Below are 26,400 nucleotides of genomic sequence, written 5' to 3' on the forward strand. Positions count from 1 at the left end.
AAGTATCGAAAGTTTTGGTTCTTAAAATTAAATTTCGATTCTTATTTAGAAAATCACAATCTTGAGTAATTATTTGATAAATGAATTAAAGCAATTAGGGTTAATAACCACGCACGACATTGAGTGTCATTTTTATCGGCGTATAAAACAAAGGAGAAGGTAACAGGTAACAGAAAAGACTAATATGAAATTAATGATAAAATAGCGTAATTCTGGATGATAGCAAAACTCCTTTTTTTACACATTTTTTTAACATTCCATGTCAATGGACCGACTTTTTAAATTGACAATCAAAATAGATAGCGGCTAACAAAAGTTTCCAAGCTGGATTTGTTTAAAATTTTAAACTAAATAAAAATTTTAGTAGAACATTTTTTAAAAGAGTCGATTTTGGATTTTTATAAAATATGTATGTATTTCAAATTTTTTTTGAAAAATCATTACATATTTTCAAAACGGATTGATAAATTTACTTGAACTTTTTCGTAAATATATGAAAAAAATTTTTTTTTTAAACGGTACCAAATTTTTCTAGAAAAAAATTCGAAAATTTTTATGCACAAAAAATAATGTTTTTTCCAAAAATTCTTTGTTATATAAGAAATCAAATAGCATGCATTATTTAGAGATTAAAACAATTTAAAAAAGTGTTTTTGTAATTTAAAAAAAAAACTTTTAATATTTTTTTTTACATTTCTTTAATTTTAATTTTAACTATTCATTCATGAAATTTATAAGAGTCTACATTGTAATCAACTTTATATTAAATATTATATTTTTTTTTCTATAATTGGATAATAATAATTCGCCAATCTCAGTTGTTCAATAACTAAAAATTTGCCAAAAGTTTGGTCATAATAATATGTTACCCAATGAAACGAATAAGACTGCCTTCACGGAATTCGTATTCTAATTCGAGGCATAAAAATTCCTTTTTTTTCGTACCTCTTATAACAAATTGTATTCAATGATGTCTGACATACGTTCTTTTGTCATTTCAGAACATATTGAATTTGGATTCTTTACTCCAAATTTTAAGAGTTCGGAATTTGATGGAGATGTTCTCTAGTAAAATTTAGTCTGCGTTTTAATTTTTTTTTTCTACAAGTCTGGTTTTCTTTTCGCGATGCTTCCATACAGGTAATTCCTGATTGATTCTATACGATTTCCATCCGAAGAAACATAGTAGCTTTTATTTTTGTCCTTTTTGGTGGACATTTTAACTTTTTCAACAAAAAATTTACATGAAATAAATAAGTAGTCGATTCCAATTACCGAATAATGAAATTACTTGTTATCGTTGAAATGGCTTAATTATTTTTTACACTTGCAATGCAAAAATAAGTTTGTACCTACCTATCCGTAAAAAACAAGAGTAATAAATTGGAGATAAATAAGTGCATACGTGAGCTATTTCCCGGGAAGTAACCCAATTTACCGACTCTTTTAATAATCCTTAGTTGCTTTATTTCCCCGAATTGTCTGTTCCCGAAAGTCTATAGGTACCTTTTTGTTTTTCCTTCAAATCAAATTCAAAATAGGTACCAAACAATAACCTTTCCTACTTCTCAATAAATAAAACCATTTCCCATTCAATTCAATCCCTAATTCAGACTAAATACTACAGATTTGGCAATACCCCCTCTCATTGATCTGATCGAGTAGTATTGTAAAAGTAAATAATAGTAAAGCTTCCACAGTAACTGAGTACTGACCAACATAAAACAGAAAAACGAAAAAAAAAACAGAATTATTTAAAGATAAAAAGATTTCTTCTTTATGAAATGGAGATGATGCTTCTTTATAAAACCATAAACACATCTCAACACATGGACGTGGAAATGGACAGACATGGACTCGACATGGATATGGACAGCTGAAATTGTATGAATATTACAGAATATAAATCTACCCACAAGTAAAAAAAAGAGATTACGATATACAACTTACCTTTTGATTATGTGTTGTTGTGTGGTGGTGCTGCTGCTGAAGCTGGTGTGTAGTATTGTGAGGTGGTTCAAATAGATATTTCTCTCTCTCAGTAAGACATCGTAATTTTTCCCAGCTAGCTAGCTCTACACACCTATTCCAGATGTAGTGATGAAGAAACTCAAAGCACACACACAAACTAGGTGTACTTCCTTTTTGATGTTTGTCAGTTGGTTTGGTCGGATTCTTTTTTTCTTTTTTTTTTTTGATTATTCAATGGGTCTTGAGGGTGGTTGGGTTGAGGGTTTTTAGAAGGTTAGATTAAACTCCAGAGCAACAACAAGCAAAACAACACAAAACACACATTTTGCCACCACAAACGATTGACGACACTTCTTTCTTTCTCTGGAAATCAACACACAAAAAAATGAAAAAAAAAGAAGGAAAAAGGAAAAAAAACAAAAACACAAGAGGAAAATATGAAAAATCCACTTTTTTTTCCTGTTGACGTAGTAGTCGTCACTCTCGTCACAGAGAGCTACATCGCACAGTGGGACGAATGTATGAAAAAATCGGCATTTCTAGAATTCAGTTATTATTCGTTAGCGCTCATGAACCAATTAAGTCTTTTAGAAGACTGCTCTCATTTTTACTTTATCTTGAGGCAATAAAATTTAGCAACTTCCTTTATTTGAGCTTCCACTTCTTTTGTTGACTCTTCTTAGTCAATTTGTTGAATTTCTAAGGGGTGTTGAACCCAAAAAACGTGATTTTAAGTACTTGGCGCAAAATTGCCTCAAGATTTTTTTTCTTGATTCATTTAGAGGACACTTAACTGAGTATAAAACCATAAAAACCCCAGAGAGCCTTTTAGGTGTAAAAAAGAAACTCTTACTCAAAGTCAAAAAACTAAAAAAAAATCATGAATAAAAAAAACGCAACAAAAAACAAGTTTTCTTGTTACTAAATATTGGCCCCTATTATGGTTGTCAAATATCAATTGATAGATAAACGATAAACTTATCAATTGATAGACATTTTTGTATTACGCTTGTCAATTGATAAATTTGCCCCTATTGTGAACATTGATCAAAATACATTTGTGAATGGGCCCTTTTAAATTTATTTCGTCGTTTGTTCGCCTTGGTTGCGATTTGTTATTCCAAAAAAAATTTAAATAATTTGTTTAATAAGGTTTTTATATTTTATAGCAAATAATATTTACTAGATTTAGGGCTAGAATAGTTAGCAACACAAATCAATTCTGTTTTTATTGAGGAATCTACTCTTTTCAAAGAAGTGTATTTTCGACCTGCGTTTTTCCTCTTGTGAGAAATTAAAGTGTAAAATATGACAAATGTGCGTTTCGAAGACGCTTAAGACTTCTTTGAGAATGACCAATACGGTTGGTTGTGCCATTCCAACTTCAAAATTATTTTCAACGCTAAGTTAAAAACCCCTTTGTTTACAAAATTGTAAGACAGTTGCTAATTTAAGAACATTTGGTATGGATTGTTGTTTCTTCAATGATGGAAGTCTGACTTTAATGTCCCTGAGTACTAGTGATGGGAACTATCGAATGATTTGAACTATCGATAGTTAGTAACTGAATGATTTGAACTATCGAATAGTTCATTCATTCATTCATTTATTCATTCGAATAAAAACTATCGAATAAAAACTATCGAACAAACTATCGAATAAACTATCGAATAAAAAGTATCGTATACAAAAACTATTCAAATGAAAAAACTATCGTTTAAGAAAACTATTTGAATGAAAAAACTATCGTATTAAAAAACTATTCAAATGAAAATTGTAACTAAACTATCGAATGAAAAAACTATTCTAATGAAAATAGTAACTAAATGAATGAATGAATGATTTAAAACTATCGAATGAATGAATATTTTACAACTATCGATAGTTTGATAGTTTTTATTCGATAGTTCCTATAACTACGGAGTACCTACATCTACAAATGCTTCTTTAGAAAGTCGGAAAATCAGTAAAAAAAAAAAAAAAAACTAAAACAATTAGTTCAAATTAAAAACCATCCACATAATCTTCTCGTAAGTCTAATGGATTTGAAGCATTCATTCTATCGTATTTTGCTTTTTATAATGGCTTCAACAAATTGAATTTCTTCATAATTTTCGCTCTCTCCAACAAATAATTCTATCGACGAAATTATTCACTGACAATTGAAAATAAACTTTTTTTATTGCAATCAAATTTTTTTCTCACAAAACCTATTTGACTGAAAATGTCCAACAACAAAGTTTTTTTTAGTAAAAAAAAAAAATATTATGAGAAAAATCTATCGGGAAGAAATTTGCAATTGATGGAAAAGGACCCCGCACATTTTGTATGGGAAGTGGCTCTCGGTGAACATGTCTGAAATTTTAGTATGTTGTTCTCTTGAAGCCTTTGATCAAAAGTCGATGCGGGCAGAAATTCGAAAAATGGAAAGTTTTTAAAATAACGGGTTTTTTCCGATGACTATATCAAATCCTTTAAAAGGGATCTAACGCCCTATATTGTGTTTTGCGCTATTTTTTAGTGGAATCCATAGGTTTTTAGGGTCGCTGAAACCGAATCCGAAGTCCGTTCTTCCCCATCCCCTCAGGTTATAAGATAACCTCAAAAAATGTGACATCCCAAAAAATGTTGTTGAACTGATAGTGTGACAATGCTAAATATATGTTTTTCGGGCCGCTAAAACCAGATTCGAAGTCTATTTTGCCATATCACGTCAGGTTTTCGAGATAACATCAAAAAAGAAACGAACATCTTTTTTGAGGTTATCTGGAACGGATTCGGTTTCAGCGACCCTAAAAACCTATGGACTCTACTAAAAAATAGCGCAAAACACAATATAGAAGGTTACTTTCCATTTTAAAAGGTTTGAGATAGTCATCGGTAAAAACTCGTTATTTTAAAAACTTTCCATTTTTCGACTTTCTGCTTATATCGACTTTTGATCAAGGGCTTCAAGAGAACAACATACTAAAATTTCAGACAATTTCACCGAGGGCCACTTCCCATACAAAATGTACATAGCAAAATTTTTGACATCCATAGTACCGAGTTTATCAAAAGAACTATTCACATAGGGCTGCCAGATAAAATTTTATTAATGTCGGGACATCAGGTTTTAAAAGTCAGGACAAATCGGGATGGCAAAAAAATACATGAAATCGAAAATTTATAAAAATAAAAAGAAATAAAAAAGTAATAGACCAATGGGATTCCAAACTTTTCCATTGGTATTCCATTTTTTGAAAACTAAACTTAAAGAAAAATAACAAATTCTTCATCCATAAAAAATAAAAAAAACTATTAAGTGATGAATCTTTTAATAAAGCACCAATTTCCATTAAATTTAATGATTCCTTTTGAAAGAAGGAGTTTTAAAAATTGTATGCGATTTGACAGTTTTTTTTTTTAATTTTTAATATGGACTTAGGCCCAATTTATTGACTCTCCATTAAACTTTAAATCTCCATTAAAAAAGGGAATTTCAAATTTAAAAACAAAATTCATTTATTCAGTCTCTTTTAAGAATTTTTTTGAAGTTTGACATCATTAACTAATAGAGCATTAAATTTAAAAGCCCTTTTAGATAAAAAGCCAAATTCGACTGTTTAAGAAGGATATTTAGAGCTAATAGAGGTTTTAAACATGATATGATTTTATTCACTCTCCATTAGCGTTAAATGTCATTTCTGTAATTATTTTATTGTTTTATTTGAAAAAGAAAAAATAAACATTGAAAAATTGGACGAAATGTCTTCAAAGGATGGTTGAAATAACTTTTTAGTCCTAACAGTTCTGCAAATTTTGTGATACGATTTCAATGAAGTTATACCTATCTGTTGAATCGGTCTACTGCTGATTAAATATCGCTTTTATGCACCTGTATCTATTGGGATTTCTATTGCAGAATTTGATGGTGTATCCAATTTATCGTCACTCGGGCGATTGCTAAGAATCGGTTTAGATTCATACATATTTATGACATATGTACATACATATATACCCTAATATGTTTGTCCTAAAACGACACAAAAAAGAATCGCTCAGGGACACCAAAATTGAGGTTCCAGTAAAACAATTAATGTGCCATAATGAAAAGGGGCAAAGGGCGGAGGGAACTACGAAGTTAAAGTTGAAAATCAGTAATACAAATTTTCGCTCCTAGAACAAGTCGTTTTAATAGAAACGACGTTTTCATTTCATTTTAAATGGACACAAATACAAAAAATGCATCTACTACGCAGAAATGCACAATACACTCGAATCATCTTCTCCACTTCCAAAGAAACACGGCCAGGTTGCGATGCTGCATAACATTGTCATCTCATAAAATAGCAATTCCTTCAGTTTTTGATTAACACTGGCATTTTGATACCCTCGTTTACGCACCAGTTTTTATGTTTGTTATGTTATTCGTCATTCAAATCTTTAATTTCAAATATATGTATGTACAAATATATTTTTTGATTTGACAAAATCGAAACTTTTGACAGATTTATTTTTCAAAAAATAAAAATTCCCTAGGATTTTTTTAACAGAGTTTTAAATTTAAAGTTCCCATTAAAAGTAAGGACTTTAACTAAAGAAGAGTGAATTAAATGAATTTTTAATGGTGTGTACTTAAGGCTTCAATAGTTTAACAACGCTTTTAACTAAAACCAGAAATTTCAAAATTTAATGGAGGCTCAATAAATTGGCCCTTAATAAATAATTGAGAATGAATAAATTGAAGCTAAAAGCTTTTTATGTTTAAAATTTTAATACACGAAAGTCAAAAAAATAATGGACCAATCATTTTACTTTTCACACATGTTCCTAGCAATGACTTTGATTTTCTTCCCCAAAGTTTTCGAATATATCGGGACAATATCGGGACATTTTGTAAATCGGGACAGATATTGGGACAGGGTCCCAATGTCAGGACTGTCCCGCCGAAATCGGGACGTCTGGCAGCCCTATAATTCACAATAGATTTCAAATTTTATATCCAGGACACAGTTAACCAAAAATTTTGATAGTCGATCATGGTAATAGCGATTTATTCATTTTGTTGATAAATATCAAATATCGTAATGATATTTGACAACCGTAATAGGGGCCATTATTTTAAATACCTTGATGATGTCTATATTCTATTATCCTAGGAAAAAATTGGGAGTAATACAAATTACAAATTACACAAAAAAAAAATGTTTGCCGCTCTATAACTTTTGCACAAATTGGTCAATGCAAATAATTTTGATGCAGTTAGAATCTAAATATATTTGGGATGAATTAGCAATATATCACTATAATATTTGATTTTTTTTTTATTTATTGCTATGGGTCGTCCGTCCCACTGTGCGTTATCGTCGCCTTTGTCGTCGTTGTTCCCCCTCGCTTTGTTTGTCGTCAAAGCGTATTTTTTTTTTCTTTTTATTTATTTTATAGAGAGAAACACACATCACTCTTGAATATATTCGAGAGGCTGCTGTGACCTGTGTTCAGGGCTTCCATTTCAGCTCTTCAAAGCTTCAGAAGCATTTACAACATCATTCCCATTCTCATCTCATCACTATTCAGAGTATTCACTACCCGAACGAGCGAGGTGAATACCGACCGACTACCGTCGTTTTTGGTTCTTGGCGGTGCGATGGTGTTGTTGTTTGGCGAATGGTTGTAAAAGGTTGTAACACCACCACTTGACCCAAAAATCAAATTAACAAGAAAGAAAAAAAAAATATTCATGCGAAATGGAAGCAAATGGATAGAACAAGGTTTTGAGGGGGCAACTGGGAACCGACACAACCGGAGGAGAGAAGAAATAATAAATCAGTAAAAATTAATTCAATTACACCTGGAAAATGAATTGAAATAGAGAAGAGGAACAAGGAACAAGAACTTATAATAATGCGAGGGAGAAGAAAGAATAGGTTTATAAACGCACAACGACGACGAAACGGACTACGATCGAGATGAGAGGAAGGATGATTTGAGAGAGGGTAAAAAAACGGAGCGAAGAAGGTGGCGACGGTGAAGATAAGAGATTTTAATTGATTGTAATTAAATTAAAAGCGAAAAATTAAAAAATTGAACACACTTTTCTCAATAAGCTTGTGTGCAATAATATAATAATGATGACAACGAAGGGGAACAGAATCTGGAGGAGGAGGAAATTGATAGAGACAAGTTAACAAACTCGTTTTGCTTTTTTGTTGTTGTTGTTTATCGTTTCGTTGTTGAATTACACACAGACTCACAAAACTGACAGACTGTTTGGCTTGTTTTTTTTTTTTTTTGTGGATCGTTCTGTGTTCCACGACGATAGTTTTTTTCGTTTAATTCATTCGACAAAAAGAAGTAAAAACAAAAAAGAAAGATACAAACTTACGAGATAATGGAAATTTTTGTATTTTTTTATCTTTATTTTTTTTTTTTGTATTTTCCAAACACTTTTACGGAAACACACTTCTTTCTTGCGAGACGAAAAATACGATCATACGGCAAAAATATAACGGAATGAATTGTGATTTGTGTGAGAGAAAAATTCCACTCTAGTTGAAGTATGGCCGACGAGCGATGGAATGTCACTGGTTAACTGGAATTAAAATTTTTACTACCACTAGCGTGATAGAAAAAAGCTTATTTTCATATTTCTTTGTTGTTTTGTTTTTCTTTTTTGAGAATGTGTCATAATTTTTTTGGAGCTTTTTCTTTTTATTTGACATTTGTTTAAAAACTAATACTATTATAGGTTTATAACAAATACATATAAATAATTTTGTATATGGATATAATGTTTTTATTTACAAATGGGGAGTGTTTGGAAAATTGTGTTATTTTTTTAGGATGGTTTTCTTAGGTGGGATGATGGTGAAATGATGGAAAATTGAAAATGACTTTTATTAGGGATGTGTTCAGAGATATATGATTAATGAAAGCTTGAAACACAAAAGCCAGAACTATAATTGGCGGATGGAGTCGGAAGCTACTGTCAATTGTTGTTGTTTTCCATAAGTTTTCATCCGACGAGTGCGCTCGCAACCGCACTCGACGGATGAAAACTTATGGAAAACAACAACAATTGACATTAGCATCCGACTCCATCCGCCAATTATAGTTCTGGCTAAAGTCTACAAAATTCGAATTTCACAAATCGTATTGGAAATTTATTTACTTATTTATTTCATAGGTAAGAAAAAAAAATAACGTATATAGGAAATTATTTCACTTCACATTCGAAATGAGATAATTTATTTTATCAAAAATGACACACACGTCATTTACAACATTTTCATTTTTTTAAAAATTTCCCACGTCACTTTCAAAAGTGCCACGCCTCATTTTCAAAAGAGAGCCGTGTCATTTTCAAAAGTGCTAGTGTCATTTAAAAAAAAATCCGCGTCATTTTCTAAGGGCCAGTTATACAAAACGTGCCCAACTAACATTTCAGTTTTGGTAAAGGTATTACAGAAGCTACATTTCAGCTTCTTTTTAACTTTAGTAAGGTTGTTGGGCATGGAAAAAGGAGAACGTTATACAAGTTTGAAACTTTATAAGAATGTATTTATAAGGTCTATAAGAAGCTTAAACGAGGCTTTACCGAAGCTCTAGCGAAGCTGTGAGATTTGACAGATAGCTTTGGAAGAGCTTGTATAGCTCTTTAACATGTATCTTATCGAAATTAACAAAACAACAAAAAAAAAAAAAACAAATAAAGAATTTTCTTTTTTTTTAATTAGTTTTGATTTGATTTTAAATCATGAATTTTATCGTTTTTTTCCTATACAAAATGCTGTAGGTATCTTTTCTGTAATTTTATATTTTGTATTTTTCGTTTTATTAATCAAATATGTAGTTGTATTGACCCATTTGAGAAAAAAGGAATAATAATAAACAGTAAGTAAAATCCAGGGTCTATTATAAACGATGCAATTTTCCTAAACTTTTGAGTGAATCCATGAATGACAAGCGGCTGAATTCTGTTGCCAATGAGCGACTTTCATACAAACTTCTCATTTTAGACACCCGTCATATTAGTCATAAGCGATGCATTCTGTTCACCTCTTAGGACGTGTGCGAAGTGTGCTTTAATTTGCACCTTTTTTTAAAAATTTGACACTTCCGTCGTGAATAAAATATGCTAAATTTAATTCTGCCGTAGAAAAATTTTAACCAAGGTGAAAATACCCCTAATTTTAGCACAATTCACACACGGCCTTAAAAGTGAAAACTTAAAAGTGTAGTCATTGAATTTTGAATTGAATTTTATTGAGTCTTCAAAGTTAGGTTACATTTTATATCTTATTCTAACAATAGCTTTTATTGTACTAAAGTGGCTATAAAGTATTGCCTTCTTTTTCGAGTATTTTTTTTGTAAAGCCTCGTGGCGGTCAGTATTTATATAAAACTAAATATATGGTTGGACTGCTTTTGCTCATAAGCGTTTAGTTGAATTTGTTTGTGACGGTAGTCACGAATACATATATACAGGGTGTCCCACAGTCACCGCCCCAAATGAAAACCATGGATTCCTGAGGTCATTTGAAGTCGAAAAACTTAAGAGGTAATTTTCTCGTTTTCGTCCCGTTTTCGAGTTACCACGGTTTTTATGATTTTTGCTCTCTTGTCCTTTAACTGGCCCTATCTTTGCCAAACAACGTTTTATTCGAAAGATTTTTTTTACAACCAATCAAGAATTTATTACAGTTTTAGTTTGTCTCAAAACTTTTTTTTCTGCGGACAACCGTTTCTCCACAATTTTGCATCAAACACAATTTTCTTCGTTTTTTAAGTTGTTTTTTACACTTTCATATCATTTAAGTCAAAAAAACACGTTAATGAGTATTAATTTTTTGTCCTTTTTCTTAAAGCCCAGTTTATTTTCATAAAAAAAATAAGTTTTATTTCATAAAAAAGGCTACTGAAAGTAATTAAAAAAAAAAATAAACAAACTGAGTAAATTAAAAAAAAATAATTTTTAAATAAAAAATTGATTTAAATGAATTAAAAACTTTTTCTGAGCTATTGTGATTAAGAAAAGAACAAATAGATAAAGCTCAGAAAAAAATTTAATTTATTTAAATCAATTTTTTATTTAAAAATAATTTTTTTTTTAATTCACTCAGTTTGTTTATTTTTTTTTTTAATTACTTTCAGTAGCCTTTTTTATGAAATAAAACTTATTTTTTTTATGAAAATAAACTGGGCTTTAAGAAAAAGGACAAAAAATTAATACTCATTAACGTGTTTTTTTTGACTTAAATGATATGAAAGTGTAAAAAACAACTTAAAAAACGAAGAAAATTGTGTTTGATGCCAAATTGTGGAAAAACGGTTGTCCGCAGAAAAAAAAGTTTTGAGACAAACTTAAACTGTAATAAATTCTTGATTGGTTGTAAAAAAAATCTTTCAAATCAAACTTAGTTTGGCAAAGATAAGGCCAGTTAAAGGACAAGAGAGCAAAAATCATAAAAACCGTGGTAACTCGAAAACGGGACGAAAACGAGAAAATTACCTCTTAAGTTTTTCGACTTCAAATGACCTCAGGAATCCATGGTTTTCATTTGGGGCGGTGACTGTGGGACACCCTGTACAATAAACTTAACCAATCTTAAAACTACATACATACGAAAACTGGCCAGTGCAGTGATATGCTTAAAATCTAACATATTGCTTTAGATTTTTATTTTTTTTTTTTTTTCGTTTCTTTTCTTTTTTTGTTTCTTTTGAGTTTATGAAGCGAGAGCGCCATATATACATTAAACATACAATTTAAATCACAGTATACGAGAGTGTATGAGCAACATTTTAACATTGAGATATACATTTAGGGTGACTGAGTGAAAGATTCGATTAATGGTGTAGAGAGGAAGATACATTTTGGTATACATTGGTGTTGTTTCTCTATCTTTACGAGCGATAGCTCTTCTTAATTTATAAAATAGTATAGATACATTTGGTAGGAGATACAAAATGAAATAGTCAGTAAAGTAGTATGAATGTGCTCAACACTAATACAAAATAGATCACGGAATTTTGATTACATAGATACTAGGATGAGGACAATAACATTGTAGCAAACAATAAAACATTCAATTTAGATGAAATTAAATCAATTAACTGGCGAATATGTTTTAAAGTATTTTAGATGTACTAGGGAATATGCTTTCAGTTTTAGCATCAGGTGTTTCGATGCGCCGTTATGATTCGTACCGCTTACTTGTATGGATATAGCGTGCGATGAAATGCCGCTATTTACTGTTGTGGTGTGTTATGTTGTACTGTTAGCACAGTTTAACTTTTTGTACATACTAGTTTCCCTGTTTTATGGCGATGTAATTATCCATCCTAGTCACTTTTTGTGTTATTATTAGCTGTGGCTAATTGTCTGTTGCTGTTGATGATTTATGTCGACTTCAAAGTCGCACGTTCTTTGCAGGACACACGAACGGGTTGGGGCATCCCGCAGACCCGTAAGTCAGCTATTACATGAAGCCTCAAGAGGCGCGCCTCTTTTCAAAACCAATGAGTGCAAAAGAGAAAGAGGATAAAACAAAAATTATCCGACCGGAGAGTCGTGGGCCAAAATTCTGAGACTCTTTTTTGACGTTTCTTTTTCCACTCTTTCGTATTTCAACATTCCCTTTCATTTCTTTTTGCTTCTTGGTGGAATACAACAACAACAATACTTAAATCAAAAGAGAAACGTCAAATTTGAGTCTTTGACTGAAGAGGCATCGTGTAATAGTACGCGCCTCACAGAATGATTATCAAAAGAAAATTCGAAAAAAGAGTCGCGCCTCTTGAGGCTTCATGTAATAGCTGACTAAGTGACTCGTCCGGATCTCCATCACTATTTGAATTAATTAGCTGTGGCTAATTATCTATTGCTGGTGTTGACTTATAAGTCACACGTGTTTGTTGGACATACGAATGGGTTGGGGCAATCCCACAGACCCATTAGTAACTCGTCCAGATAATATAACTTTACGTTAAACTTTTACTAGCTCCAAGAGCTGCGACTGCCTTCGGCCACGGTTACTTCCAAACTCCTCAGTGTAGTCATTGCCCAAGCATATTTTTGACACCAATTTGACGTTTAGCATATACACAAACCACTCAGAAATACAATCCACATCATGATCCACACCGATTGTCAATATAAAAGCTCTTTTTTTTTGTGTATTTTTTTGTTTGCAAACCTCTTTTCGTTTATTTCCATCCAAAATGTCATTTCATTTAAGCACAAAAGAGCGTCTCCTCCTTTTAGTTGATGATATTGAATTAATTTCCAAGTAAATTAATTTAAAATAATATTAAAAATCAATTCTTTATTATATAATCTTTGCAGGGAACTTATTGAAAATACAATTGCACCAAAAACAAACAAAATATCTAGCGCCGAACATACAGCACTTGTCGATTTGCTTGTTTCGAAAGATGATGAATTTCGTAAAATGTTGGAATTGGCCGAAGAACAGGCAAAAATCGAACAATCGATGGATGATTTGAGAGCTAAAGTTGATGTTCATGTAAGTTTTATTGTAGACTGTCGTCGTTGTAGTTTTTTTGATATATTTTAATTAATTTAAGGATCGTGAAATACAAAAACTTCAAAAACAATTAAAAGAAGCTGAACAAATATTGTCCACTGCTCTCTTTCAAGCTAGACAAAAACTAGCTAGCATTGCTCAAGCTAAAAAGCGTCCTGTCTCCTCTGAGGAGCTAATAAAATATGCTCATCGAATTAGCGCAGCAAATGCCGTCTGTGCTCCATTAACTTGGATGCAAGGCGACGTTCGACGTCCATATCCGACAGACATTGAAATGAGAAGTGGATTTTTGGGTAAATCCGATTTAAATATTAATGGAGCAAGCATTCCACATCAAAATAATATTAGCGATATTCAGCGAAATCCTTCGACTGGAGAAGTTCCAAATGCATTCCAAAATCAATTCAATTGGAATAATTTGGGTGAATTGCATATGACAATGGGTTCGTCTGGGAATTCCGTTGCATTGGAGACACGAGCTCATAAGGAAGCTTCACAGGATGATGTGGAAGTTATGTCTACGGATAGCTCGAATAGTTCTAGCTCGAGTGATTCACAATAAGATAGAATGTAAGACAGTCTGGGTAGTTTTGATGAAGAAAAGAATAATTTAAACTTTTGTCGTAAAATTAAATTATATTCAAATCAATTAACAGTTTGCATTATTTTTGGAGGATTTTTTTTAGGAATGGGAATTGCTTTGTTGTCTTCTCTTCTTTCTAAGAAAGTGAATCGCAGGCTCGAAAAAAAAAACCATGTTCCGGGGTACCCAAGGAAAGGGTCTACACTTAAGCCACTATATTCTATTCAAGTACTTGAATCATGGGCTTAGAACTTTATTTATTCATTCGAATAAAAACTATCGGATAAGAACTATCAAATAAAAAAACTATTCGAATAAAAAAGCTATTCGAATGAAAATAGTAACAAAATGAATGAATGAATGAATAGTTTAAAACTATCGAATGAATCGTCGCCTCAATAAAATAATGTCGTATGTTACATTCGGCTACTTTTGGGAAAACGCAATTAAAGTTCAGATTTTTTTTTTCTCGAAAACCGTACGGTGAATTTTTTTAAAAACATGACATATACAGAAAATATTTGTCTATTGAATTATGTTAGAATTATTTCAATATTCCAATTCAGAAACAAATAATAGTCAATTTTCTCCAATATGCCGATGTCGTATGTTACGTTTTCACAGAAACTATATGTTAGCCAAACACATACGACAAATTGATGAAAATGAAACATACGACAAAAATAAGCAAAGTTTTATTCGACACTTGTTTACGACATACGACAAATAGATGTCAAATTCAATGCGAAAAACAAATAACTAACGTTAATTTATTAACTTTTTAAAATCACATTAGCTCTGGGTAATAACACGAGTTTAGCAAAACATCAATGGTAAAATAACATACCTACATCTAACTTCTAAACAATTGGTTTAGAAGCAGTTCACCTATAAAATGATTGAACTTTTTTAATTTAGAAGTGAGATATATGTTTTATTTTTTGTTAAAATCGAGGTTTCGCTAAATTCGGGTAGGTTTATTACTATGGGTTATTAACTTCACAACAAAATTCTTTCCCAAAGATAAAATCACATAAATAGAAAAAAAAATAATAGGTACATTATTTTTAAAGCAATTTAAGAATTAATGAGATCACAGTTTACTAAAATTAAGTTATGGGGACTTTTCACGAGTTGATTTTTGCGTGCGGCGAAGCTTTTCGACATTACTATTCAAGTTGAATTAAAATTATTACACGATAAAAGCTTCATACAAATTTCGTAGAGCCAAGTTTTTATTGTCACTGGATTCGAAACATTGGGGGAACCTAAAGGATCGGCATCAAAGAATTCATCTTCCAATATTTCGTTACGTATGCTAAATTAATAAAATCATAAAACCACTATTTTATGCATTTTGTATGCATAAAATAGAGCATAAAGCTCCTCGAATAAACTTGGCGCAGGTCGACTCGTCCTTTGTATATAACATCTATAGTACTATCATGAAGTTCAATTTTTTAGTTTGTTCGTTACCTGAGTGGTCGCGAGGGCGCTTAGATCGAATTAATAATGGGAGTAAGGAGATGAGATATACATTTCTGTTTGAAATTTGACATATTTTTTAGTTCGTTCGCTAGCTTACTTTTTTGGTGGCGCTGTTTTTTTTCATGATAGTACTATAGATTTTATATATGTACAAAGGACTCGTCCGACCTGCTCGACATCTTGATTGCAACTGAAATTACCCTCGTCAGTGTATTTCCTTATGGGACAAACGACAAACGTTTACTGAAATTCCAGTAAAATATTGTTGTATGTGTTGCAAAAACAGCACATACGACAATTATTTACCGAACGAAGAAAAACACAGATTTGTATGAAAAAATTGTAGTATGTGATAATTTTTGTCGTATGTGCACGTTTTCTGTGCACTTACGACTAAAAGCTACTGAAATTGTTTGTAAACCTACAAAATGCATAGCGATTATCTCGGAAACGGATACAGATATCGAAAAACGGATTTCACAGAATGAAGGAGAAAAAATCAATTAGCAAAACTGCATTCAAATCTCAAAACCTCAATTTTGCACATACGACAATAGGTGTATATTGAATGTTCCGAAAACAGCAGACACAACAAAAATTAAGAGTTCTCATATTTTTCGCTTTGGTCTTTTTCTTGTATTTTTCATGTATGCATATAAAAATATATGCTAGCAAAACAAGTTAAATACATTTTATCCTTTTAAACGTCAGTTTTCACGTTTGTAAACAAATTCTAAACTTTTTATAAACAAATTAGTTTGGTAGCACAGATTTAAAACTGTTCAAAAAGTTAAGCCCAGAGAAATATCCGGGCTAAACAACTAAGCCCAAGGGGTTAAAGTGTTGTTGTATTTAACATGTAAATTGCTTAGCCCCGACTGCGTTTTTTTGTCCAGTTAAGACCGGTGGTAATAAAAAACACACCTAATATTTTATTGAGGCGACGGAATGAGTATTTTACAACTATCGATGGTTTGATAGTTTTTATTCGATAGTTCCCATCACTACTTAAAACTTCTTAAGCCTTAACTACATTGGCTCAAAAAGTAAAAAAGTGAAAATTTTCAAACGCATTTTTGTATATTTTTTCGGCCTGAAAAATTAAAACAAATGATGCAGAAAGCTTATTTTTTGGTCTAATAAACAATTTGTATACCCTTTTCCACAAAACAATTGCGCAAGCCAGAAAAAAAAATATTTTCACTTTTGTACTTTTTCAGAAAGTGGTGTATGTAGTTAAGCCATTTACTTAGGACACGAGACGAAGCCTTGGGGTGCTTTCATAATTGCATGGTTGCTTTGTTTACATGCGGTCATTTGCGATCAGACTAATGTCAGAAAAACTATTTGTGCATGTATTTTACTTTGAATTTATGAACACTTTTTCTGATTTGCGTCATTTGGCAAAATTTTTAAGTTTCAATTCAGCCTCTTCTCCAAAACAAACATACCTTAATTCCATCCTTTAAGAAGAAAAAAAAAACTTTTTTTAACATTTCTCTAAATATTTACAAATTTATTATATCCAAGAAATTCGCGGCTATTTTTGTTATTTTGACTTGAGCTTTGAATTTCCAATCAATATTTTGACAAAATTGAGAAATAAAGGAAAGCTGTATCATTTTTTACGTCATGTTCCTTCTTTCTTCAAGTTTAAATTCATTGCGCATGGGAATTTTTTCATTTGCACATTTGCGCTGCAAATATTTGCGTTTTACATTTATGAACACCTGACATTTGTCATTTGCATTAATGAAAGCTTTGCATTCGTCAGATTTGCGCAACCATGCATTTATGAAAGCACCCTTGCTTTATGGCGCCTACGTTGAAGAGTGTTTGACGACGAGGAAGAGAAGTAGCGAATTCTGTGAGCTGTACTAAGCTGTGAATATATAGAAACTCCACCTTCAAAAGTGCTCAGGGAAACTAAAGGTATAACTACAACGGCCACTTTTTGCAAATTAGTCAAAAAGTGAAAATTTTAAAACTCATTTTGTGATAGTTATTCCGACAAAAAAAAAATTAAAAATAATGATGCAGAAAGCTTATTTTTTGGTGTGAAAAACAATTTTTGTAGTTTTTCCCAAATACAAATGGAGCTTGAATGAAATAAATTTTTGTTACTTTTGTAAATTTCCCACTTTTTCACTTTTTAGGTCATTGTTGTTAAGGCTTAAGCAAGGATTCTGCATTAGGCGGGAGCCTAAGAAATAAAATTAATAATAATATTTTCATATTGACTTTCCCGAATAGGGTAATTTGTGTTTTCCTATAAAAAAAAATTTGGTACATGTATTGAATTTGAGTAGATTGAAGCAATAATTATCCTCTTCAAAAGCTTGTCCATTTTTTAGAACTTTTTTCTATATGGTCTGACTGAAGTCATTTTTAAGCTTCTGGCCTGCAACATTTACTGCTACTTCTGTTTGCCCTCAACTTATTTCCTTTTACAGGAAAATGGTATGTATTTGAATGGAATCAGAAGAACTAAAAAGTACCTATTTCGGAGCAGATACTGGAGCCCAACGGAACAAAGCACCAGTGGCAGTACATACAAAGCACACAGGACGACAAGAGCAAAAACCTGCTACAAATAATTTAAAAAAGAACACTATTGTGTTTCAAGGAAGCACTTAAAAAGCTTGATAATTCTTTAATAGGTTGTTTTCCGTGATAAAAGTCGCAAGATACTAGCTTTTGGAGAAACTTTATGTTGTTCCTGGGTAATCAACAGCTTAAAGTTTAGGACTTTCGCTCATAGACACATTAGACGTATGCATGAAACTGCGTAAAAGGTGATAAAGTTAAGTAAAATTACTGAAGAGTAGGTGGAAAGAAATTTACAAAAAATAGCAAAAAAAATTCTATTTTTAAATACCTACATGCTTTTTTTTAAATTCTAACTTTAAGGCCCAATTTATTGACTCTCCATTAAACTTAAATCGCCATTAAAAAAGGGAATTTTAAAATTAAAAACCAATTTCGTTTAATTCAGTCTCTTTTAAGGATTTTTTTTTAAGTTTGGCATCATTAACTAATTGAGCATTAAATTTAAAAGTAGTTTTACTTAAAACACCAAATTCGACCTTTTAAGAGGGATTTTTAGAGCTAATGGAGGTTTTAAACAGAATTTCTATTTATTCACTCTCCATTAGTGTCAAATGTCATTTCATTTATTTTTTTTATTTGAATTATTATTTTATTTGAAAAATGTCAAATGAGCTAAAGAATTATTAAAAAAACATCACAATTATGAAAAAAGTCCAGGCTAGAATTTTTTGTAGGTATACACACATGCATTTTTACCATAAAAAAGAACAAAATTCAAAGAAATTAATGCATTTCTTGTCTACTTCGCACAGATAATACTAGATCTACTAGATTATATTCTATACTTCAAAACTAATCATTTTTGAGATGCTGCATAATACATACATAACATACATAACATTGCAATTGAAGCCATGAGAAGAAGAGATATAAAGCTTACTTCTAAACCAATGACACGAGATGAATGCCGATAACACTTAAATTTAAGTTGTTATATTGACACCGATGGAAAAAATTAAAAATTTCACTTAACTCCTTCTTCTCATGGTTTCAATTGTAGGTTGTAGCATTCTTTGGTTACCACTGGTATATCGTTAATCTCTTGCATTTTCTGGCGTTTTCAGCTGCAAAATACTTACGGGTCATAGGTTTTTGGTTTTTCTTCCAATTCAAATCTATTTGATTTGACAAAATTGTAGCTTTTGACAGATTATTTTTCAAACAAAATAAAAAATCCCTAGGATATTTTTAACAGAGTTTTAAATTTAAAGTTTCCATTAAAAGTAAGGACTTTAACTAAAGAAGAGTGAATTAAATGAATTTTTAATGATGTATACTTAAAGGCGACAATAGTTTAACGAGGCCGTTAATTAAAGCGATAAATTTCAAAATTTAATGGAGGCTCAATAAATTGGCCCTAAATGAATGAATGAATGAATAGTTTAAAACTATCGAATGAATGAGTATTTTACAACTATCGATGGTTTGATAGTTTTTATTCGATAGTTCCCATCACTACTTAAAACTACTTAAGCCTTAACTACATTGGCTCAAAAAGTGAAAATTTTCAAACGCATTTATGGCGCCTTGCTTTATGGCGCCTACGTTGAAGAGTGTTTGACGACGAGGAAAAGAAGTAGCGAATTGTGTGAGCTGTACTGAGCTGTGAATATAACCCAAAAAGCTTAATAAGCTATGCCACATCACATAGAAACTACACCTTAAAAAGTGCTCAGGGAAACTAAAGGTATAACTACAACGGCCACTTTTTGCAAAAAATTTTAAAACTCATTTTGTGATAGTTATTCCGACAAAAAAAAAATCAAAAATAATGATGCAGAAAGCTTATTTTTTGGTGTGAAAAACAATTTTTGTAGTTTTTCCAAAAAAAACAAATGGATCTTGAAAGAAAGAAATTTTTATTACTTTTGTAAAACCACTTTTTCACTTTTTAGGTCATTGTAGTTAAGGCTTAAGCAACGATTCTGCATTAGGCGGGAGCCTAAGAAATAAAATTAATAATAATATTTTCATATTGACTTCCTCGAATAGGGTAATTTGTGTTTTCCTATAAAAAAAATTGGTACATGTATTAAATTTGAGTAGATTGAAGCAATTATCCTCTTCAAAAGCTTGTCCATTTTTTAGAACTTTTTTCTATATATATGGTCTGACTGAAGTCATTTTTAAGCTTGTTCCTCTGGCCTGCAACATTTACTGCTACTTCAGTTTGCCCACAACTTATTTTCTTTTACAGGAAAAAAGTATGTATTTGAATGGAATCAGAAGAACTAAAAAGTACCTATTTCGGAGCAGATACTTGAGCCCAACGGAACAAAGCACCAGTGGCAGTACATACAAAGCACACAGGACGACAAGAGCAAAAAACTGTTACAAATAATCCAAAAGAGGACTATTGTGTTTCAAGGAAGCACTTAAAAAGCTTGATAATTCTTTAATAGGTTGTTTTCCGTGATAAAAGTCGCAAGATACTAGCTTTTGGAGAAACTTTATGTTGTTCCTGGGTAATCAACAGCTTAAAGTTCAGGACTTTCGGTCATATCCGGGTCATAGACACATTAGACGTATTCATGAAACTGAGTAAAAGGTGATAAAATTAAGTAAAATTACTGTAGAGTAGGTGGAAATAAATTTACAATAAATAGCAAAAAAAAATTCTATTTTTAAATACATACTTTTTTTAAATTCTAACTTTAAATAGATTTAAATAATTTTCCGTCGATCACATTTACGCAAGTTAATTTTATGGGCGTTCATGAAACATTCATCATGGTAAACTTTTCCATTTTGCTATAGTGGTAAAGTTTACGTTGTTTTATGTATACCCTTATTTTAAAACCAATTCTAACAGATTTGCGAGCTTAAAGTTATTAGACAGGTTAGAAAAAGTTCTTGTTCATTGAGTATTGCTTTATTTTTCGTCGTATTTGGCTTTAGGCGACACTTTTATAATCTCGCTTTTGACTAGAACCCAAATAAGATCATTTCGCAAACAATTTCATTTCAAATGTCAAATCTATAAGAAATTATTCAATTTGAACTGAACTGAATTGTATGAAAAAAATCCAAACCGGAACGTCAACATTCAGGTGTGGACCTTTTTTCATACAATTATACCCGTACCAGAAACCTTTCTGTGCCCCTCTGTTCTGTATATTTTATCACTGACGATAAAATTTTTAAATGACTTTAAAATCCATTGTATCTCATCAAAATAGAAGAAATTTTGTTCAAAATCATACTTTCTTACCTCAATTTCGAATTTGAAAAAAATAAATAGATTAGATTTAGAGACGTTCAAAAGTGGTTATCACCAGTGATAAAATTACTAAACAGGGGCACTGAGGTGCGTTCTTTTTCTAACAATAGTTAACTATCGTTAACTTTTATCGTTCCTAAACTAAAAAATAGTTACGATTTGTAACTATTTGACAGATGAACAATGAACATCGTTCCTAAACTCGTTTTGAAGTGTCAAAAAGTTACAAATTGTAACTATTCCCAACTCACCTCCATGATATGAGTTGAACATTCATGAGATTGTTGATGTGTCAAAGTGGATGTTTTGTTTACAAAACGAACACGAAGATTTTTTTCTTTTGAAATGAAAATAAAAAGAGATTTTTGTAATTTTATGATGCGAGATAATTTATTTTGATTAAAAAAACATGATTTTTTGTTACAATTATGCAAATAAAAGTATTCTCAAAACAAATTTTTTTTATGGTTTGACAGTTGAATAATATCTAACAATAAATCGTTCCTAAATGATTTGTAAAAAACCCAACAATTTCTAACAATAGGTGTGTTTTTTATTACAACCGGTCTTAACTGGACAAAAAAAACGCAGTCTTGGCTAAGCAATTTACATGTTAAATACAACAACACCTTAGCCCCTTGGGCTTAGTTGTTTAGCCCGGAGATTTCTCTGGGCTTAACTTTTTGAAGAGTTTTAAATCTGTGCTACCAAACTCATTTTTTCATAAATTGTTTAGAATTTGTTTAAAAACGTGAAAGCTCATGTTTGGAAGGACAAAATGTATTAAAACAGTTTTGCTAGCATACATTTTTGTATCTCTTTGTAAAACATACATGAAAAATACAAGAAAATGACGAAAGCGAAAAATATGACAACTCTAAATTTTTGTTGTGTCTGCTGTTTTCGGAACATTCAATATACAGTGCTGCCAAGATTTCAGGTTAAGCCCCGAGGCGTTTTTTTTGTCCAGTTAAGACCGGTGGTAATAAAAAACACACCTAATGACACATCAACAATATTTTTTGACATAACAACCATAGTTGACTATTAGGTGTGTTTTTTATTACCACCGGGCTTAAAGGCTTGGCCACACCGAAGGGTACATACGGTAGCGGTACGGGTAATTGTATGAAAAAAATTCCACATCTGAACGTTGATGTGTCAGTTTTGAATTTTTTTCATACAAGTACCCGTACCGCTACCGCATGTACCCTTCGGTGTGGCCAAGCCTTAACTGGTTAAAAAAAAAACGCCTCGGGGTTTACTGATAAAAATTGGCAGCACTGCATACTAAATGTTCCGAAATCAGCTGACACAAAAAAATATAAAGTTGTCATATTTTTCGCTTTTGGGTTTTCTTGTGTGTTTTTGAAAAAAAAAAAGTTTAACTATTAAATAAATATTTAAAATAATAATTGTCATTTCAAACATCAGTTTTGATGTTTTTAAACAAATTCTAAACAATTTACGAACAAGTTAATTTGGTAGCACAGAAAAGTAGATTTTATTTTTTTCCCAAAATCGAAGTAAATGGGCGCATTCACAAACCTAGGTGCTACGTAGCGACTCGTTCTGATTGGCTGAAAATAGCTAAGAAATTAGTTGAAATTTCCCCTCCGACGTAGGTGAAAAATTTTCAGCTTCAAAGCTAGCTGACATTTCTCAGTCAGCTGTTTGATGGAAACAAATTCTATTTGAATTTTAAATTTGGTGGAATTGGTGAAAAAAGCATATAAAATAAAATTAATTGTGTAGTATGTGAATATAAATCACGAAATTGAGGAATTTCAAAGAAAAAAAGCCATTTAAACCACTCAAAACACATTTTTTTTTATTGCATCTGTCACCTAGCTTTGTAGTGCAAATTCGCATTCCAAAAGCTAGTTGAAACTCGACTACGTAGCACCTAGGTTTGTGAATGCGCCCAATCTACTTCGATCGAAGTAAAGTCCGAACCCTGCCATGAACGCATCCATTTTATTTATTAAGTATTTTGGCAGCACTGGTCAATAACGGTAAAAGAAAATACGCGGAGTTTCGGAATAAATTGTTTATTTATTTTGTTTATTTATTTTGTTAGTTTATTTGTTTATGTTAAAATAAAGTACAATTCTTTTTCCGACAACGCAGAATATGGTAGTTGTGTGAATATTGACGAATTGACTTAAACTAAAACAAAATCAAATTAGCTAGCCTGCAGTTATGTGGCGCAAAATGATATGCTTTCAATGGAAGCAATTTAATGGTAAATGAATTCAAATTTGTAACTTCAATTCAAATGAGATTTTTGTACATATTTTTGCTATAGGACATACTGAAAATGAAAAGACGAATCATCGGTTCTTGCATGTTATCATGGGTTCTTGAGATTCAGGGATACCATCGCTGTGGTAAGTTTATCAACAATCGCAATAACTAGATTGTTGTCTCCAGATTCATAACGCATCTGCTTCTTCAAAATCAATGCAATCCACTTTTGTTTTTAATTTACTATCTCGAAGTATCTACGTTTATTTTGAAGCGATGATAGAAAAACTCGGACTCAGCAAGAGAACTTTATGTAATGTTTCTTTTTTGCTGATGAACATCGATTCTCCTTGTTTGGCTTCAACATAATTTTGTAGGTACCTATACTCTTTTTCTGATCTGCATCGATCTTATATTCTTTTTTCTTCAATTTCTCCATAAATTTTTGATTTTGGAATGTAATCATTCCCTCCGACGTTATTTTAACAGGATCGGTTTGATATTTTCCGTCAACGGGAAGAGCTTGATATAAAAATGATTTTGGGGAATGGTTTCTTTCTAATCCATAAGCCCGTTTATTCTTGATTACGTCACAAGTGCTAGCCGATATAGGGTAAAGGCACTAGTATCCGGACAGTTAAGGTACTTTTGAACTTTGACGTCTAATAGTTTTATTGCTATTCAAGCTATAGCAAATATTTTGGTAGTTTCTTAAAGGTTGGCATTTTTTTTTAATAATTTTTAAATAAAACATTATAATATTTAAAAATAAAAATAATAAAAAAAGTTCGATTTGCACTAGTGTCCGGACGCAAAATTTAGTTTCCGGACAAATTTATTTTAGTATCCGGACACCATAATTTTGTATGAATTTATGGTTCTTTTTTCATTTTTATGAAGTAAAACATCTCTTGTTTCTGAAAAAATATGAACATAACTTTAATATATGTACAAAAAAAATTTATAAAAAAAATTTTGAAAAATTTTGAAAAAAAAAAAACAGTTTCGTAGGTACTTTTAGAGCCCCCGCACACTACAAACTTTCTATCGGCCGACAGTTTAGTCGGTCTCTTAATCAGAATAAAAATATATGAGAGTGCGCACACTACAACGATTAAGTATCGGCCGATCAAAAAGTTTGTTTAATCGAAAAAAAAAGTTTGTTTTGCTACACAATTGCCTTCAAACTAAAATGTTTCCTAGCGACCCGACTGTTTAGTCGGCTGCCTGTGCGCACACTAGGAGCCCAACCCGACTAAACTATCGGCCGATAGAAAGTCTGTAGTGTGCGGGGGCTCTTAAACATTAAAATTGTTTTTAATAAAAGTTATCACTAAGCAATTAACAACAGGGACACACTAACAGCTTATATTTGTTAAAAGAATTAATAATAATTCATTTCAGTTTAAAAAAAAAATCCTATAGGTACTTTTTTGATTGGGTACCTCGAAAACAAACGAAAAATACTTCTTATAATAAGGGTAACAATCCACTTTTCTTAGTAAACTTGTCGTTAAAACAATTATAAATAAGGACTAAGGTACGTTTAGGTTAAAACGATGGTCCTTGGGATGAAATTGAACGTCGTTCGGAACCGAAAGAATTGTAAAAATTGGTAGGCTTATAAAAATACAGGGCGCTTTCATAAATGCATGGTTGCGCAAGTCTGACGAATGCAAAGCTTTCATTAATGCAAATGACAAATGTCAGGTGTTCATAAATGTAAAACGCAAATATTTGCAGCGCGATGCGCAATGAATTTAAACTTAAAGAAAGAAGGAACATGACGTAAAAGATGATACAGCTTTTCTTTGTTTCTCAATTCTGTCAAAATATTAATTGGAAATTCAAAGTTCAAGTCAAAATAACAAAAATAGCAGCGAATTTCTTCATATAATAAATTTGTAAATATTGACAAATGTTTAAAAAAAAGTTTTTTTTCTTAAAGGATGGAATTAAGATAATATATTGTTAATTTTGCAGAAGAGGTTGAATTGCAACTTAAAATTTTTGACAAATGACGCAAATCAGAAAAAGTGTTCATAAATTCAAAGTAAAATACATGCGCAAATAGTTTTTTTGACATTAGTCTGATCGCAAATGACCGCATGTAAACAAAGCAACCATGCAATTATGAAAGCACCCAAACTTTAGGGGTCCTCATTCCTCAATAACATCACATTGTTATCACGATATCCATATGTTTCTTTATTGTTTCATTTAATTGTGGTGAAAAATTCAGTTCAGAACTGTTAGCTCCCAATCAGATTAGAGGGATTTTAAAACACTAACGTCAGCCGACAGCATGACGTGGGTTGTGTTCGGTGGTAATGCGTATAAAATAACTAGATTTTGGAACAAAATTTACTTAACTTTAGTGTTAAATGTGACTTTTGTCCATCACTGGATGCCCCACTTTGTCATCAAGCAAGCGTTTGTGTCCGCAGTTTGCAACACAATCAAAAAAAGTTTCACTCCTCATCCAGTAGTAATCTGATAAATATTTATGTAGCCTAAGGAGCATAGAGAAAATAACGATGGGATAACTTTACTTCTGGTATATAACTTTATTTTTGGTATATTTAACTTTATTTCTGGTACATTTAACTAATTTCTAATATACTTAACTATATTATGATTAAATATACCAGAAGTAAAGTTATTCTTGGCGTTTTTTTCTTACAAAAATTAATTTTCGCGACCTCACCACTGATGTCGGACACTCAACTAAATTAAAACTTTGCATTTAT

General features: G+C 31.4%; 3 protein-coding genes across 9 annotated transcripts in view; 2 read left to right on the forward strand and 1 right to left on the reverse strand.

Annotated features, from left to right (window-relative positions):
* Positions 1 to 8,562, reverse strand: part of LOC129920227 (cadherin-87A) — a 115,204-nt gene extending 106,642 nt beyond the window's left edge. Inside the window, exons 1-2 of one of the 3 annotated variants that reach the window (XM_056001486.1) lie at positions 8,339 to 8,562; positions 1,951 to 2,334 (exon numbers count right to left, since the gene is read on the reverse strand). The gene's annotated coding sequence lies outside the window, so the exon portion shown is untranslated. Of the gene's footprint in view, positions 1 to 1,950; positions 2,335 to 8,146; positions 8,166 to 8,338 lie in introns of those variants that run through there. The other 2 variants (XM_056001482.1, XM_056001483.1) reach the window with 2 other exon arrangements.
* Positions 8,563 to 13,118: 4,556 nt separating this feature from the next.
* LOC129918576 (mediator of RNA polymerase II transcription subunit 4) lies at positions 13,119 to 14,155 on the forward strand. The gene is made up of 3 exons (XM_055999187.1): positions 13,119 to 13,244; positions 13,301 to 13,481; positions 13,543 to 14,155. Exons 1-3 carry the CDS (start codon positions 13,177 to 13,179, stop codon positions 14,062 to 14,064), a joined length of 771 nt encoding a protein of 256 aa, XP_055855162.1. The 5' UTR covers positions 13,119 to 13,176; the 3' UTR covers positions 14,065 to 14,155.
* Positions 14,156 to 23,469: 9,314 nt separating this feature from the next.
* The window catches only part of LOC129920042 (transcription factor mef2A), a 90,073-nt gene continuing 87,142 nt past the window's right edge, over positions 23,470 to 26,400 (forward strand). For all 5 annotated transcript variants that reach the window (XR_008773174.1, XR_008773176.1, XR_008773179.1 and 2 more), the window contains exons 1-2: positions 23,470 to 23,648; positions 23,712 to 23,793. The gene's annotated coding sequence lies outside the window, so the exon portion shown is untranslated. The remainder of the gene's footprint in view (positions 23,649 to 23,711; positions 23,794 to 26,400) is intronic.

Source organism: Episyrphus balteatus, chromosome 4 (genome assembly GCF_945859705.1).
Source record: "Episyrphus balteatus chromosome 4, idEpiBalt1.1, whole genome shotgun sequence".
Classification (NCBI taxonomy): domain Eukaryota; kingdom Metazoa; phylum Arthropoda; class Insecta; order Diptera; family Syrphidae; genus Episyrphus; species Episyrphus balteatus.

What these genes read in the sequence shown, in the direction of transcription:
- LOC129918576 (XM_055999187.1), top strand. Translation starts at nt 13,177, where the DNA reads ATGTCATTTCATTTAAGCACAAAAGAGCGTCTCCTCCTTTTAGTTGAT. An exon ending in GATATTGAATTAATTTCCAA is followed by an intron (nt 13,245 to 13,300) that starts GTAAATTAATTT and finishes TAATCTTTGCAG; the next exon opens with GGAACTTATTGAAAATACAA. An exon ending in GAGCTAAAGTTGATGTTCAT is followed by an intron (nt 13,482 to 13,542) that starts GTAAGTTTTATT and finishes AATTAATTTAAG; the next exon opens with GATCGTGAAATACAAAAACT.